Source organism: Dicentrarchus labrax, unplaced genomic scaffold (genome assembly GCF_905237075.1).
Source record: "Dicentrarchus labrax unplaced genomic scaffold, dlabrax2021, whole genome shotgun sequence".
NCBI classification, from domain to species: domain Eukaryota; kingdom Metazoa; phylum Chordata; class Actinopteri; family Moronidae; genus Dicentrarchus; species Dicentrarchus labrax.
The window spans coordinates 25135684-25153731 of NW_026136720.1; the positions used below are offsets into that span (position 1 = coordinate 25135684).

Below are 18048 nucleotides of genomic sequence, written 5' to 3' on the forward strand. Positions count from 1 at the left end.
GAAACCTTTAACCTTACTTTTTACGCATCCAGCAGCATTTTAATGATCTCACTGACACAGAAGAAGGCGGGCAGACTAAAATCGATCAGGACAAATAATATCATTAACCCAAAAAAGATTTTTAATATTCGTGAAAAATGAAAAAAAAAGAAGATATAAATGAGACTTGGTTTCAGCTTTAATCAATAATTAAGGGTCAGGGGAAAAAAACAGAATCAGAATCAAAAATCTAGTCACGTTACAGTTACTCCGTTATAGAATAACAATATAAATAAAATATAAGAAGCACAAAATATGTGCATTATACTTTAATAACAACAACAACATTAGTCCAACAATAATATAAAAATAAGAAATATGTGCCTCATACGACAATAACAGCAATATTAAATAGAAATAGCTGAATAAGAAATAAGAACAAACACATTATAGCAGAATATAAAACAATAACACAAAGAACATCATAAATAGCTTTAATATAAAGTATAAAGTATTAATACCACATTAATAAGTGGGACGTCCTCAGAGTGATTCCTCCTGTTTATAGACGAGCTCCTCCTCCTCCTCCTCCTCCTCCTCCCTCTCTCTCTCTCTCTCCCTCCCTCCCTCCACTCTCTCTCTCTCTCTCTCTCTCCCTCCACTCTCTCTCTCTCTCTCTCTCCCCCCTCTGCGGCTCTCTCTGCCGGCGCTGCGGTGAATCTCTCCCCCGCTGTCACTAACCCGAGCAGCAGTCCGGTAGCCGGTGGTCGCTATCTGCCCGTTAAAGCTCATTAAACCGTCGCCCGGTAACGGAGCTTCACACTAACTCCTCCTCGGCAGCTTCGACATCCACTGACGGAAAATGGTGAGAACGATGTGCTCGTCGGTTGTTGTTGTTGTGTTTTTATATGAATATGATGTGAAACGTCATTTTGTAGCAGAAAGCTTCTCCTTCCTTCGACTGTGGCGGTTAGCTTCAGAGCTAGCTCGCTGCTAGCTGCCGTTAGCATAGAGCGTAGCGTCCGCGGCGGTTTGTTTACGAGATTATTGATCGATTATTGGCTTATTGTGTGCTTCTTGCAGTTTATACGTTGCCACACATCCACGGGGGAAGTAACGTCGATGTGTGGCTCGGTTGGGATGAGAGCACGGAGCTAGCTTATGAGGAAATACTGCCGCGGCTCTGTGCTAGCAGGCTAGCTAGCTGGTGCGTCAAGTGCGCAACAAAGTGACGGCGGAAGTGTCGTAATGTTGCCTTCAAAATAAAAGGTTCACATGTTGGTTGCGTACCTGTGGTTGCACCTTTTCTAGGACCTGAGTTTGTCGCAACAGCGCCACCTAGCTGTCTGTTATATCTTTAATACTTCTTTATTCAAGTTATAGTTACAGTTTTAAAGTAGTTTTAAAGGTTCATTCCACCCAAACGTCTGTAACGACTAACAGAAAGCTATCATAAACCCACAGATTGTTTTTATTTGTTAATTAATTGTTTGTTGTGCCTCTATCTTCGTTAGCGGTCATTATCCTCGCTCCCGTCTTTCTCCTGTCAAACTCAGATTCATATTTAAAGAGCTTTTTTACCTAAAAATAAAACCGCATAAACAGCGATTTATATTATTGTGACTTTTAATGAATGTTTCATTGTTTTTGTTTTGGCCCCCAGGCCTGAAATAGCAGCGTTTGTATGTCGCGTTTTGTCCGACCTAGAACATAAAATGTGATTTAATTTACATTTATATAACGTAGAGAAACCTGAAAACTGTTAATGTTTGACATCTATGTTCAATAAATGTCTCTAAATATGAATCTGCTCTGAAATGAAGGCAACATGTATGAAAGCGAGGGCAGTAACAAACGATTATATCCATTGTGTCCAACAGTTTCTGATCAATATTACGTCCATAAAGCGCCGATCGTCGCCATATATCGCCTGGAACAATGAGTGTGGACAAATATACGTAAAAGGAAGAAACAGCAAATTCTCACATTTGAGAAGCTGCAAACAGTTGTTGCTTAAAAACGACCAAAAGGAAAAAAATCAATGATGAAATCAGCTGCAGATTAATCAATAAACATGATCAGTTAATTTAAATTCAGTGTTTTAAAATTGATTTTTGTTTCTCCATTTTAATCTGCAACACTACAAAGAATGAACTGTTATTTTTTTATTTGTTACATAACATCTACAGTAACCCCCATTAAATGTTAATGTTGTTTATATTCAGGTTATGGCTGCAGTTTACTGTTTTATTTTGAAAGTACTGACAGGAAGTGTAGTATAGTCTTGTGTGAGCAATGGCTGATTCTCTGTTGGTGTTTAAATCAAACTGTCACCTGCTGTAGTCGGTTTATTTAGTATTTTCTGACATTCAGAGCGTCCTCTCGCTGCTTTACAGTAATGTTTGAGCGACGTTGGGTCTAAAAATACAACAGCTGATAGAAAAACTACCAAAATAAAGTAAACATTTTCATTGGTTGCTGCGGTGCGCCTGAAATATATAAATAAATATATGTGTAGTATATTGGTGCATAACAATAAACATAGACAAATATAAATAAAGATGAAATGGAGACAATAACGAAAGATAATAAATACAAATACTATATTAAAATGTCTCACATTGACCCTCCAAACAATTCTCACTGGAACGAGTTGTAATAATAATAATAATAATAATAATAATCACATTGTATCTCTGCAATTTTCAGTTTTGACACAATTTTACTGCAAATAAATGTTTAAAAACATCACAGAGCTGCACTGTTAGTCGAAATATTATCCAAATCACAGAATCTGTCATTTCCTGTGACACACAGATTTATACAGAGCCCCAAAAATCTCACATTATAAAGATTTTAACAGTTTTTTTTAAGCAAAACTGAAATGTGTGATGTATAAAATGATCCCACATTAATGACAGTATGACGTTTTTACCGTCTCACTCAGCCCTGATCACAGGTTCTTTAGAAAGCTGCTGGAATCAGACATTTTCTGCAGAAACAACCGCTGTAGGGTCGATCAGCCGTTAATATGGTTCCTCTCTGTGGACTACGTGGACTTCAATGTAGTTCCAGCTTAATGAACTACAGCACCCAGCAGTCCAACGGGCCGCCTCTTTGATGAGTGATTAATATTAGTTAATAGATGAAGAGGAAAAAAGCCGAGTGGTGCAGCGGGCTGGAACAGAGTTCACTGAGGACGAGTGTTTGAGCGTTTCCCAGAACAATCACATGAATCCAATCAGCTCTTCAGTCGGCCTCGATCCGACCCGCACACAGGAGGGCCACTGCAGCGGGGCGTACAGTAGCCGTGGGTTCGAGTCCAACCTCTCTCTCCCCTTTCCTGTCTATCTTCACCTGTCCTATCAAAATAAAGGCATAAAATAAAGAGTTCTGTAGTATATATTTTCAGTTTTAAGATACTTAATTTGTATTTTTTTGCTGCTTTATTCTTCCACTCCACTGCATTTATTTAATATCTTTAGTTCATTTGCAGTTAATACAAAATCAATCTAATAAATGATGTATTATTATAGATTAAGTTACGCAGCAGTATAAAGTAAACATTAGCTCCAACTTTACCAGCTGCAACATTCAACAATAATAGCAATCATACAGTATACATATAATAGTGTGTTTAATAATTATATATGTATTTCTTTTAACACACTTTTATGGAATTAATACTGGGTCTCGACTGAAAGGCAAAGATCAGATATCTGGAAGAGCTATTGGTGTTACTTTGGTCATTAGGAAATTATTTCTGTTTCCATTTTATAAACAGTTAAAAAAAGGCCTTAATGAGCACTGTGTTGGTTGTGACTCGTGTACCATTAACCTGCATCAACTACGGCAGCCTGTCAGTGACAAAAACAATAAAATCCCATTTCACAGAGAAACAGGTCAGCCAGTGACGGTAGAGATCAGAAATATATTTCACTGCTTAAAATGGTTTAATAACCTTTTTAAAAGTGAGCTTTAGACTCCCAAACCCCCCACTGATGAGTCCGGTGTTCATGAAGTCAGCGGCGGTAAGCAGCAACCTCGTCAGACCCCACAGACGGGATTATGGGTATTAGAGTAAACCTCACATATTAACCTGTTCATGTGATTTAGAGTCAGTCGCGGCTCTCGGTACTGGTTCAGGACGAGAGCTGCAGTCCTCCAGAGATGAGCCGAGGCACATCGAGGCGGCGCGTTGGCCTCGTTTTCAGAGTCCAGATCGTTCTGTCGCTCATGCATAATGAACACGAGTTAAAGTCATATTCCCATACATTTGAGTTGGTTTCTCCACATACACAGTGACTGTTGTAATGTTTCACCATGTTTAATGTGACGTGCTGACTGATGGCAACACTCAGCTCCTCCATTCACACAGAAAGCCACATTGCTGCTCTCCTCTCTGGTTCCAATCAGATACATAAATGTGGAGCTCTTGTTTCATTGTCTCTCTCCTCTCTTTCTCAGGGAAACGAAGCCAGCTATGCCCTGGACATGTGCTCGCACTGTAAGTACCATTATACATTCACTGCTTATCTACACGCCTATGTTATAATTGTGAATATATATTTGTTGGTGATCAGTTAAAAACAGGATGAAGTTTCAGTTGCGATGAACCTTTTGGAGGGTAAACTCTCGTCTTTAGCTGGAAGTGTTTTCTGAGCTGAGCCACAGTGAAGCTTTTTATAGTGTTAAACACAACGGCTTTGGATGTGCTGGAACATTAGGAACTAATGGTGTAATGGTTCGGTTCATACCCCGGCCGTGGTTTTAGTGAGATTTTGGCTCAGAGAAACAAAAGGATTTGTTTCTTTTATCTGTGTATTACTGCTGAATGTGTGTTTGATGTCCTCCTCTTATCCACCTCTGTCACTCTCTCTCTCTCTCTCCGTTGTTGTTGTAGTCGACCGGGAACCCGAATTGTTCCTAAACAATCCAGCATTTCATTTGCGCTCGCCGTAGTGCAGAGTGACCGTTAATGACACTGCAGGCTATTTTTAACATCTAAATCTTTTAAATACTATCAAGGCTAATCGACCGGCAGAATTTAGTTTTTATTGTGAAAGCTCGTGCATCCTCTTTGAGGAACCATTCAGCTGCCGGGCCAAAAACTTTCCAAACTTCCAAAAACAAAAACCACAGAAACAGGAGGACGAGGAGCTTTGAGTTTATGTGCAGGGGAATCAGATTGTTTGAAACTGTGTGGAGATCAGTGCCCAGCTGGCAGCAGCAGCAGCAGTAGTGTAGTGAGTAACAGTTGGTGACTGATTCAACGGGAAATGATCATTTTAATTCATGTTTCTACATGTGTAAACTCTGGACCTGTGCAGGACTCGCTGTATTGTGACTGATATCGGCTAGTTGTGCTAACCTCAGCACATGTTGCTAAAGGTGTAGGGCTAAATATCTGCAGCTGGTGCATCAGTCTGTGTGGATGGTGACAGTTTGGCAACAATAAAGGAACCATTAACAGCGATATAAGGAATAAAGTCATTTAAAATGATTAAAAAACCAAAACCGTGAGTCATATATATATATATCTATATATATATATATATATATATATATATATATATATATATATATATATATATATATATAGATATATAATAAAAAAACTTTTCTTTCTTTTCAGAAATGAAGGATGTGTACGTGGATGTATCTGAACTAATGCTAAGTTTTGCTACAGATTTTTTATAAATTTAACAAAAAGAGCAAAAGCATCAGTGTTTAATACGTTGAAACAGCTTCACAGAAACTGCTGGCATAAACAATACAGTGTAGAATAAAACAACATGAGGTTTTAAATCTGGATTCATCTGATCTAAAGAAGATTCATTAGAGTCTAATCAAACACTTCCTGCTAGTTTACTGTGTCTGATATAAAGATCTGTTGTATAGTGATGGTCAGAGGAGAGGTCAGGGATATATAACGGCGGCCGGTGATAGATGTGAACATCACCACATGCTGCACCATCTTCTGTAGGCCCCCGCCGGCAGTCTGACCCAGACTCCCCACACTGTGAGGCTAAAAATGCCTCATCGCTCTGTAAAGGTCAGTGTCAGGGCTGCTGGGAAAACCTCGTTTATTTTTAGTCACTGCAATATACCAGTTTTAATTAGTCTGTTGCCTTGCTCTGACCCCCCCCCACTCCAGAAAGGAAACCTCGCCGCTTAATTAGAAAATAATGACTGTAATGTCTGGACCTACTTTCTGAGTAGGGCCCCCCCCCCCAGGAAGACCGTAGTGTAAGCTGAACTTGGGATTCAAAGTTACATCTGGCGTTGTTGGTTTGGGATACGTTTTCTGAGTAGGTGGGAGGTTTGGGGGGGGGGGCTAACGAGCTGTTAAGAAGGGTGAGGTGGGGGTGAGGTCTTTCCATCCCTTCAAACTCAAAAACAAGCTTGTGACGCTGTTTGTTGACTCCCAGGAACAGCTTTTATCTTTGGTTTTCTAATCTGTGAACAAGACCTGGTCCCGCTGTGTGCCCGGGGCCGCGGTTCACCGGGTGTCTCTGCTTACTGCAGTTGACTTTGGAAGTCACACCAGCGGCTCTCGGGTGTCTCGGCCCTCACCAAAACCCCACCGGAGTATTTGGAGAGGTGTCTGGGTTAACGACCTGAAACGGGGAGACTGGAGCAGCGGGGGGGTTCGGTCTGGCTGACTGTGCTGTATTTCCCCTGTCAACTGATAGAATATTTATTGGAGTCCCCGATGATGCCGCGCCCCGACTCCCCCACCCTCCTTTTCTTTAAGGCCCAGCAGTTTGCAGCTGCTTCCTGTGGAGTCGCCCTCTCAGCCATCACAGAAGAACCGTTAATGTCCATTTAAAGGAACCCTGTGGCTGTTTCTCCCTCCAGAAGCACTATTGAGCCCAATCTTTCTGATTGGGTCTCTTATCTTGCATGCACAGGATGATGTCGGCGGTGCGATTTCCATTCCGCTCTTAGTTTCACACCGTTCTGCTGACTGACGCCGAAATTCCAGCGAGCACGGCTTCATGGCGTTCTCTGCCCGACGTTGTTTACTTGTGTGTTTTGTCCTTAAAAAGGATACAAAACGGTGTTTCTCATCTATAAACCTCCTCTGATCTGCCTGATTGACTTCTGGCCTGGCAAGTGGGTCACAGCTTCTGGGACGTGCTGCGGCTCTTCTGGTGGAATTTCAAGCATCGTTTAGAACGGGGGCGATGAGCACCAGAGACCGCAGCAGAGCCTGAATGCATCGCGGCCCTGCCCGATCGAATCTGGGGGTTACAGTTAATGGCAGTAATGCAATAAGAAACATAGCACTGCTCCAGCAAAGGGAATGAAGACTGAATATGGATGTAAACGACGCACTTTCTAAAATAAATTCAACACGTTTGCTCGACTTCAAGGATACACGCTGTGTGGTTTAACTAGTGAGTGCAAACATTCATTGGTACGAGTAACAAACACCTTTTTAATGTTTCTTGAACAATTTCCTCCATTTGCAGCTTATGAAAGAATGAGACATTAACACTGACACATCTTTCTGAAGGAATGTCTTTAATCAGGAGCCCCCCAGTATCCATCAGAGGTGGCTGAACATTTGTTTCCTTTAAGACTAGGATGGCAGCAGATTGTTTTCAGCAGTGTGTCGATGTCCACTGGATGCATAAGCAGAGCCTCTTTTCCTCTGCTCGGCTATTTCTGTGCTCCCCGGTCTATTTTTGCTGCAGCTGCTCTTCTGTTGTAGTTCTGAGTAGCTGCTCAGAGAGTCTTTGCTGTTGTGTTAAAGCTCACTTGCTGTTACCACCAGAAACCACAGGTGTCACCAAATCAACCAGGACATGAAACCTGAAGGATTACAGCTTTAAAAGTAGACCTTACTGTTCAGTGTTTGCTGCTCAATCACATATATACTGATTTCTTTTGATCAATCATCTTACAGTATTAACAAACCAACCGGACCACTTTTCAGACAAATTAGGTCTAACAATGACAAACACTGTAGTCTGTAGACCTTATAGACATTCAGCTGGCCTTACTCTTAAATGAAGCTTTAAGACTCAATGACAAAAACAATTCAGCTTGACATATATAACGTAACGTAAGGTTTTAATAGATACTCTCCACATAACTGAGTCATGATACGGGGTTGAAAAGATGAATGCATCTAATGAATGTGTTCTTTATGTAATAAAAGAAAAAGAAAATGTGTAAAGTGTCAATGAATCACCACAGTAAACAGATTCTTTAGGAAATAAGATGTAAACTATAAAGCATTGCTGCTAAATATGTACACTTAACAATTAAAATAAATCAACACATGAACTAAGATGAGTTATTAGTTTAGTCCGACAGGAGAGATGATCAGAGGGGCAGAGTTTTTACCACCATAACGAAGACCAGGACAGAAGTATGGGTAGAGTTTCTCAGTGAAGGAGCAGCCAGTAAAGGAGTAGATAAGAGCTGCAGCGTCTACGTCATAAAAGGAGACCAGACCCTCCTCATAATCCACAAACACCCCCACCTTCTGAGGCTGAGACTTCAGAGAGAGACTGACATCAGGGTTATCCAGAGCTTCATACTCATTTCCATTTCTCAACCATATAGTCCAGTAACCCTCCACCGGGCTCAGTGGGGTGTCTTCTTTCCTGTCGATGGACTCTCTGACAACCCCTAAATCCCACTCAGTCTTTCCTTTGACTTCAACCTCATAGTACATTTTTCCTGAAGAGAAACTCTGCTTTCCTAAAACACAGGTACAATCAGAAAATCTCTCTGGGTTGTCTGGGAGATCCTCCTCCACGTCACCAGACCTCACTCGTTTCCCATCATCAGATAAGATGAGCCAGGGATTTGCTGTATCAGGATCGAGAGTCACATTAACTTCATACTGCTGGACCCTCTTCAGCTCGGCTTTAACCAGCTCAGTAATCTCTTCACTGAGTGTCTCCTCCAGCTGAGCCACAGCTCTCCTCACAGTCCCCTCATAAGATAATGGAGGGACTCTGACCTCTGTCCAGTCCTTGGTGGATGGTGGGTGGTGGATGTTTAGGGACTGGATACTCTGGAGAAGATGGAGGTGGTCTTCAGATTGTGAGAGTTGGTCGACCTCAGTCCTTCTCTTCTTCAGCTCTGAGATTTCCTGTTCCAACTCTTTGATGAAAGTTTTGGCCTGTTTTTCTGTTGCTTTCTGTTTCTCTTTGATCGAGTCAATGAGCTCATTCAGCCCTTTTTCAACAGACTCCATCAGTGAAGTGAAAACCTGAACACCTTCTACTATCTCTCTGTCTGCATCTTCCTCACTGAGGTCAACTGAGTGTTTGATCTCCTGTATCCTCTGTCGTCTCTTCTGGATCATCTGCTGAATTTCAGCCTCCAGCTCCACCTTCTTCTCTTCACATTCTTCTCTCAGAGGAACAAACTCATGTGTCTTGTGGTCTAAAACAGAGCAGAGCACACAGACACATGTCTGGTCGGTCTTACAGAACAGCTCGAGAGGTTTATCGTGCTTCGTACACATCCTGCCTTCCAGGTTCTTCACAGGGTCAATCAGCTGATGTCTTTTCAGGACTGACACAGTCAGGTGAGGTTCCAGGTGAGTCTCACAGTAGGACACCAGACACAGCAGGCAGGACTTCAGGGCCTTCAGTTTGGTTCCAGTGCAGACGTCACAGGGAACTTCTCCTGGTTTGGACACTTGTTGCTCTGTGCTGATGGCTTCTTGTTGAGCTGAATTGAACTGAGCAACCATCTCAGAGAACAAAGTGTTGATGTGCAGCTCAGGTTAAAAATCTCATTACATATGGGACACTGCCACCTGCAACTAATATTCCAGTGTTCAGTGATGCAGGTTTTACAGAAGTTGTGTCCACATGGTGTGCTGACTGGATCAGTGAACACATCCAGACAGATGGAGCACAGGAACTGATCTTCAGACAGCAGACAGCTGACAGCAGCCATATCTACACAGAGAGGACAAAAGTATTTTAATTGCTTGATGATTTAATGCACATGCAGGAAGCATCAGTGGTAACTTTATGTGTAATGCTTACTGCTGTAAATGAGCAGAGAGGATCACATCTGCAGTAATAAGGTAAGAATCAGCACTGATACCAATCACAACTCTGGATGTTACGTTCTCCGTATTATAATTCAGCAGTGAGAGTTTATGCTGGCTAACGCAGGTGTTGAGATAACATGAACGAACTCTAATGCTAGTGGGAATCAGTGCCCTGGTTAGCAAGCTAAGCCTATTAGCCTAGCTCAGAATACAAACTTGTTCCACCTAAATGTTGAATGTTTTGAATAACGGTGGCTCAGCCTATTGGAAGTTAATAGTGTAACCTTATTATTTAACTGTTCCTAACTCCGTTGTATATTAAGTATTACAATTAATGAATTATTAAATTATGGATCGAAAACAGTTTATATACTCTTAGTGGCATAACTTAAACCACTTAGGCTGGATATTAGGAGCTCTCAGACCTTAACAAACATACAGTTTCATACAGACTGGCAGGGGGGGGGGTATTTTTATAGGTAATTCCTCATTTCACCATTTTAATTCTACTAAATTCACCTTATTTTGGTGTTAACTCACAAAATACATTAATCTTTCCCCTCCTCTTCCCCGTTACACATGCACACACCTACACCGCTGTCTCACACACGTCTGCCCCCGCCTCTCTGCTGCTCTCTCCATGTATCATACAGTCTCTATGTGTGTCTGCTCACTTTGTTGGTCAGCAGTTAGTTTTAGAAATAAAGAAACTAAACTCACGTTTCGGATTTTTCCCCAGATTTAGTTTTTACAACGACAGGTGAGCCGTAAGGACGTCGCCTATCAAAAACCAAACTGTTGCTTTATCCGGTTTGTGCTTGAAAAATGTCCACCATGTCCACCAGTTTACGTCTCTCTCTCTGTCTCTCTGCTAAAATGAGTCACCTGCCATTAATATAAGTTCATTTCCACAGTGGAAACAGTGTCTAATACGTCTATTATATCCAAAAATAATTTATCTTTTTTAAAGTTTTAATTCTTTTGGAAAATAGAAAACATACCAGCTGAAGCAACAATATAGTTAATCTTCCTCACACAGAGGTAATGAGAACTGAACACAGTAAACATATCAGCTGTACTCACTGGTGTTTAGCAGAGACTCTGCAGTGTTGTTGAGAAAGAATGAATTTTTTCTTTTGAGAGAAACTCTTCAAACTTCAGTTTCATTTAATGAATGTGACGTTGATCCAGTTTTGCCCTGCCCTTTATTGTAGCTTTGTTGGTGAGGTTTGGTCTTCTTCGTGTTTAGACATGACTACAGTGACATACAAAGGTTTTTTCTGGCTCAACTGGAGGTGAAGGCGGTACTGTGCATAACACTTACATTTGAGTTACATTTTGTGGGGGGGGGCACCTTTTGGGAAGTGGAAGAGAATACTCTATCCATACATGAAAATCACTCACCTTTCTGCGAAATTTGCCGTTTTGAAACCAAAATAGATGACCTACGTGAATCGTGTAGATTCGATTAGAAAATGTTTGGGGGGGGGTAAATGTATTAAAATCTGAATTACATAACATTGTATTGGCTGTCAATCATGATGGAAGAGTTGACAAGTTAAGTTACAGCATGTCCACCATCTCTTGTGGGGGTTATGCATTAAGCCATTTGTGGTGCCCTTACCACATTGTGCCTCATATACTGTAAATGTTAGACCCAGTGACAGGCTGGCATGAAATGGCTTGCATAATACTTAGTATGGAGGCCATAATATTTTTGACTCATGACTGAAGTTAAGTTTCTCCAGCTCTCCCCAGGTTGGCAAAAAATGCATCTCAAAATGCATCAGATTGATGCTTTAAAATATGGAATATTCAATATTTTCTTCCGGGGAGCATGCACCCAGACCCCCCTAGAGGGGTAATATCCTTTTCACCTTTTTCACCCCTGACCCGTTTTCATGCCTGATATTATATACTATTATATTTTATACTACTAGCAGCACAAAAAACTTACTGCAAAGTTGTAAAAAGGCACATTGAAAGAAGAAAATCCAAAAAATGCTTTCCCACATTTTAGGGTTGATCCAAAAATAAATCAGATTTCCCATCAGGCAAAACATCAGCTCAGTTGTTGCCTTCAATAGAAACATTTTGACATTTGTCCTTGTTCAACGTGATAAGTTTCCCTGTTATCACAAACCTTTTGTCCACATTTATCAGTGTTTGGTTTCAGTCACTTCATGCTGCTTGTTACTTTGTGTTGTGCTCCATCCAGTGGTCACATTGTGCCACTACACCAGTAAGTGGTGTTCATAGAGGCTCATTGCTGTTGTTACTGTAGTGCAACAAGGGAATGACTATGAACTCAGCATGAAGGTTTTTTATGGTATTAATTTATTAAGCATTGGATAGGTATTTTAAAGCTATTCAGCACCATTAATTAACTATTTAAATTTTGATTGAAAGGGTTTTTGTACAGAAGCACAATGATTTTTATCCACTGCTTTGAGCAATAAAACAAGAATTATTGTCATAATCAGCCTAATCACAAACATGAAGAAACTGCACAATTATTATAAGGTTTCACAACTTCAAACAGAACTAACTAGATTTAAAATACAGATTAAGCATATCCTTCTCAACTTATATATGCTTACATTTTTTGTAATGTTTGCTTTGATGTTTTCTGAATGAAATACAACTAAGGTGTGAACCAGGCTCTGCTGTTCAATGTTTGGTGCTTATTCAGGCCTTGTGTTCAACAACTAGTTTTATTTTTTTTATTTTACAATCAGTTATTCACAGTTTTCTTTTACTGATCCATCAGCCCGAAGTGTCCTGTAATTAACCCAAATACTTTTTACACAACACAGAAAATTCCACATTTATTCCATTAGTTAACTTTACCCATTGACTTTTCATTTAATGACGCGCTATGTAATAAGCGTTACTCTTACATTAGATGCAACTACACAGTATTCCCACTACATGTGTTACCTTGAATGAAAATAAACCAATACATTAAGTAAGATAAAGTTATTTAGTTTACTCAGTGTAACTGACAGGACAGATGATCAGAGGGGCAGAGTTTTTACCATCATCATTTAAACAGGGACAGAAGTATGGGTAGAGTTTCTCAGTGAAGGAGCAGCCAGTAAAGGAGTAGATAAGAGCTGCAGCATCTACATCATAAAAGGAGACCAGACCCTCCTCATAATCCACAAACACCCCCACCTTCTGAGGTTGAGACTGCAGAGAGAGACTGATATCAGGGTCATCAAGAGCTTTGTACTCATTTCCATTTCTCAACCATATAGTCCAGCAACCATCCTCAGGACTCAGTGTGAAATCTCCCTTCCTGTCGATAGACTCTTTGACCACTCCTAAAGTCCATTCAGTCTTTTCTTCAACTTGAACCTCGTAGTAAAATCTCCCTAAAGAGAAACTCTGCTTTGCTAAAACAGAAATACAATTAGAAAATCTCTCTGGATTGTCTGAGAGATTCTTCTCCATGTCACAATCGTTCACTTGTTTCCCATCAGCAGACAGGATGAGTTCAGGATGTGCTGTATCAGGATCAAGAGTCACATCTATTGCATACTGCTGGACCCTCTTCAGCTCGGCATCAAACTGTTTCTTCATCTCTTTACTGAGTATCTCCTCCAGCTGAGCCACAGCTCTCACCACAGTCCCCTCATATGATTGAGGGACACTGACCTCTGTCCAGTCCTTGGTGGGTGGGACATCCTTCAGAGACGGGAAGCTGTGGAGGAGGTGAATGTGGTCTTCAGAGTGTGAGAGCTGGTCTACCTCAGTTCTTCTCTTCTTCAGCTCAGAGATTTCCTGTTCCAGCTCTTTGATGAAAGCTTCAGACTTTTTTTCTGTTGCTTTCTGCTTCTCTTTGATTGAGTTGATGAGATTGGTCTGACCTCTTTCAACAGACTCCATCAGAGTCTTTCAGTTCTGGTGCTCGATTGGCGATTGCCTTCACACACACACAAGAAGCATTTATAGTGAACAATGCAGCATGTAATCAATCATAATTCTCTCTCATCGATCATTATCACCCTCACTGTTCACTCTCCTACTACGTTACTGTATTCAATCATTGCCGGTGCAAACAAACATTTCCTCCTGTAACTGATTCACAGTAAAAGAGAGTCCAACTGGTGAAACACATGGTGGCTTTTATTGTGAAGAGGCCACAGGAAACACAGTGCAGTTTGTAATTAAATACAGTTAATATAGAAACTAAGCTTTCCTGTTGAGTGTTTGGTGCTCCAGTCACTACGTACTCAGACCTTGTGTTCAACAACTAGTTTATTTTACATTTTATCTAAAACAATCACACATTTACAGATTAATTTGATTGATACGCCATTTTATCAGTAATCTTAAAGAAATTGGTCAAAGTAACCAGTAATTAAACAAAACCCCTTTAGTCAAACGATAAAATTTAGCATCTATTCTATTGATTATCTCTCTGTTAACTTTTTATGCCCCGTTTAACAATGACAGATATTGTATTCTATATACTATATAGATATGTAATAGGACATACTCTTAATATGAAATAGAATGCATATAATATAAAATCTCTCAATGAAGTGTGAATGAATAACTACAGTAAACATATTTTGTAGAAAATAAGATGTATAATTATACAGGATTGCCACTAAATATGTACATTTGTTACATTCAGTCAAAATCAATCAATATATGAACTAAGATAAGTTATTACTTTACTCTGACAGGAGAGAGGATCAGAGGTGTAGAGTTTCTACCACCTTCATTAAGACCAGGACCGAAGTATGGGTAGAGTTTCTCAGTGAAGGAGCAGCCGGTAAAGGAGTAGATAAGAGCTGCAGCATCTACATCATAAAAGGAGACCAGACCCTCCTCATAATCCACAAACACCCCCACCTTCTGAGGCTGAGACTTCAGGGAGAGACGGACTGGAGGGTCATCAAAAGCTTTGTATTCCTTTCCATTTCTCAACCACATACTCCAGTTACCTTTCATGGGACTCTGAGTGATTGGTCCTTTCCTCTTGCTCGACTCTCTGGTCACTCCTAAAGTCCATGCAGTCTTTCCTTTAACTTGAACCTCGCAGTAAAATCTGCCTGAAGAGAAACTCTGTTTTCCTAAGACCCAAGCATGATAAGAAAATCTCTCTGGATTGTTTGGGAGATTCTTCTGCACATCACTATCACGCACTTGTTTCCCATCATCAGACAGGATGAGACAGGGATGTGCTGTATCAGGATCAAGAGTCACATCCACTGCATACTGCTGGACCCTCTTCAGCTTGGCTTCAAGCAGCTTCCTCATCTCTGTACTGAGTGTCTCCTTCAACTGAGCCAATGCTGCTACTAAAGTCCCCTCATAAAATGGACAGACACTAACATCTGTCCAGTCCTTGGTGGGTGGTAGGTGGTGGATGTTTAGGGACTGGACACTCTTAAGAAGATGCATGTGGTCTTCAGAGTGTGAGAGCTGGTCCACTTCAGTCCTTCTCTTCTTCAGCTCAGAGATTTCCTGTTCCAGCTCTTTGATGAAAGCTTCAGCCTGTTTTTCTGTTGCTTTCTGTTTCTCTTTGATCGAGTTGATGAGATTAGCCTGACCTCTTTCAACAGACTCCTTCAGAGACGTGAAGATCTGAACACCTTCTGCTATCATTCTTTCTGCATTTTCTTTACTGAGGTCAACTGATTGTTTGACCTCATGAATCTTCAGTTGTCTCTTCTGGATCATCTGCTGAATTTCAGCCTCTGTCTTTCCCAGCTCTGCCTTCTTTTGTTCACATTCTTCTCTCAGAGGAACAAACTCATGTGTCTTGTGGTCTGAAACAGAGCAGAGCACACAGACACATGTCTGGTCGGTCTTACAGAACACTTCCAGAGGTTTATTGTGCTTCATACACATCCTGCCTTCCAAGTTCTCCACAGGGTCGATCAGCTGATGTCTTTTTAGACCTGACATTGTCAGATGAGGCTCCAGGTGAGTCTCACAGTAGGAGACCAGACACACCAGGCAGGACTTCAGGGCCTTCAGTTTGGTTCCAGTGCAGACGTCACAGGGAACTTCTCCTGGTTTGGACACTTGTTGCTCTGAGCTGCTGCTGTGGCTGGCTTTCTGTTGAGCTGACTGTCTGAACTGAGCAACCATCTCAGAGATAAAAGTGTTGATATGCAGCTCAGGTCTTGTGTTGAAAACCTTCTTACACATCGGACACATGTACTGGTCATTAATATTCCAGTGTTCATTGATGCAGGTTTTACAGAAGTTGTGTCCACATGATGTGCTGACTGGATCAGTCAACACATCCAGACAGATGGAGCACAGGAACTGATCTTCTGATAGCAGATAGTTTGCAGCAGCCATATCTACACAGAGAACAGAAAAAACATCTAATTTAAAATGCAAGTTTAATCTGTTGTTTTAAAAGGAAATGTGATCATTGTTCTTTTTAGTATAACATGATTATCAGACAAATTAATGAGCAACTGCGACCATATAAGCTGTGCTGTTAAGATCAAGCTCACTAAGCCTTTAAAAGACACAGAACATGTCCAGTCATGTTGTTTAGACAAATTTGTATTGAAGAATAGCTCTGCTAACAAAACTCAGTTTACTTTATGATTAACGCATTGTATTTCCTTTAGCTGCTTCATATTAAAAGCCTCTCACTGTCTTGCTGGTGGAAAGCTTTTAATGTGAAACAACCAGAGGAAACAGAATGTAAAATGGCTGTAGGAAGCGATCAGTCAAAGAAATACCAGGAAATCAGGAGAAACTCCAAACCACAGAGATTCAGTTAGATGTTATTCTCCTGCTGATAACTGACAGATCAACAGTTTAAAGCAGTTAAAGTGGGTCTGTGGTCAAACAGCCATAGTTATATATTAACCAATGTCAGAAGTATGAAATGAAGAGTGCCTGTCTGAGTAGAGCTTGTTTGTGTTAATCCTGGTTGTTAAACTGTAGATCTGATCAGCTGTACTCACCAGTGTTTGACAGAGACTCTGCTGTGTTGTTGAGAAAGACCTGATGAACTCAGTTTGAATATTCTCTCAGAGACAAACAGAGACTCGTCTCGACTGCTGCGTGGCTTCAACTCTGATAAACATTCAGTTTCATTTCTGGAGTGTGACGTTGAAGTTCTCCTCTGTTCAGTGTTGCTCCGCCTCCGACTGAAGCTCGGTTGGTTGGATTGTGTTTCCTTCCTCTGACTCATTGGGAAATACTTCAGTTTTCTCTCATAAGAAATACTGTTGGTCAGATTATAACTGTGGTTGTAGGAGGATTCTTCACTTTTTCTGCCCATTAGTTGTAGCAATTGATATTTTTATATAGTTATAGAAGTAAAATAATTCAATGTAAGAGAACAATGTTTTAGATAATTAGAAAGATGAGGTTGTTAGTTGTATCGTCGGCCATCATGGCTGATTAACCCGTATGTGACACGCAGTGTGTTCACTCACATGGTTTGGTGCTTGGAGTGGCAGCAGTACAGTAACTCTGGGCTCATCATTCCTTTGTGTTGTGATCCATCTAGTGGTTGTTCTGTGTCATAACAACAGTTAGTGGTCTACATGGAAGCCTGTTGTTACTGCAGTGTAGCAGGGAGTCAGCTAGAAGTGGTCAGACATGAGTTTCTCCGGAAATGTTAATTGTTGAGGTTTTCCTGAGTTTACAAACCAAATATCATTGGATGACTCGTTAAGGGGACTTTACTACACTGTAGATGTTCAAACTTTCTCTTTTTCAGAGCACTTTTAGGACTTATTGTCTGTGTTTATTTACAAGTTAAGCTTGAGTTCATCTGTAATTTTACATTTTGGGAAGGAAGATGTTATAGTGTCAGAAAACGAAGGCTACATTTATGTCTGAGTTTCATATGAGAATCTGAGAAGAGGAGTTTTTGGGCATTTTGCTCCCCTCCTGTCAGTCAGGTGACTCTCATCATATTTGTCCCCCAAAGCCTGCCACGGAGATCAGTAAGTACAGGTTGACCCAATGTAATGGGTTCAAATATAGGACATCATGTTGATTTAGTGTTACATATCACAAAGGTAAGAATCATTTTATGT

The 18048-nt window shown here is 40.8% G+C and overlaps 2 protein-coding genes and 1 pseudogene across 2 annotated transcripts in view; 1 reads left to right on the forward strand and 2 right to left on the reverse strand.

Moving 5' to 3' along the window:
* The first annotated feature begins 624 nt into the window (after positions 1–624).
* Positions 625–18048, forward strand: part of ppp3r1b (protein phosphatase 3 (formerly 2B), regulatory s1ubunit B, alpha isoform, b) — a 30183-nt gene continuing 12759 nt past the window's right edge. Inside the window, exons 1-2 of the mRNA XM_051383109.1 lie at positions 625–844; positions 4447–4486. Coding sequence (XP_051239069.1) covers positions 842–844; positions 4447–4486 — 43 coding nt within the window. The 5' untranslated portion in view covers positions 625–841. The remainder of the gene's footprint in view (positions 845–4446; positions 4487–18048) is intronic.
* LOC127353664 (E3 ubiquitin-protein ligase TRIM21-like) lies at positions 7491–11194 on the reverse strand (annotated as a pseudogene).
* Positions 12327–17164, reverse strand: LOC127353829 (E3 ubiquitin-protein ligase TRIM21-like). Its single transcript, XM_051383391.1, has 3 exons — positions 16963–17164; positions 14696–16341; positions 12327–13909 (listed from the first exon to the last, which is right to left on the reverse strand). Exons 2-3 carry the CDS (start codon positions 16337–16339, stop codon positions 13001–13003), a joined length of 2553 nt encoding a protein of 850 aa, XP_051239351.1. The 5' UTR covers positions 16340–16341; positions 16963–17164; the 3' UTR covers positions 12327–13000.

Bases quoted from the DNA above. Each gene is read 5' to 3' on its own strand.
- LOC127353829 (XM_051383391.1), bottom strand. From the start codon at position 16,339: ATGGCTGCTGCAAACTATCTGCTATCAGAAGATCAGTTCCTGTGCTCC. The intron at 13,910-14,695 runs TAATAACTTATC...CAGAACTGAAAG, and splicing joins TCTCTCCTGTCAGAGTAAAG to ACTCTGATGGAGTCTGTTGA.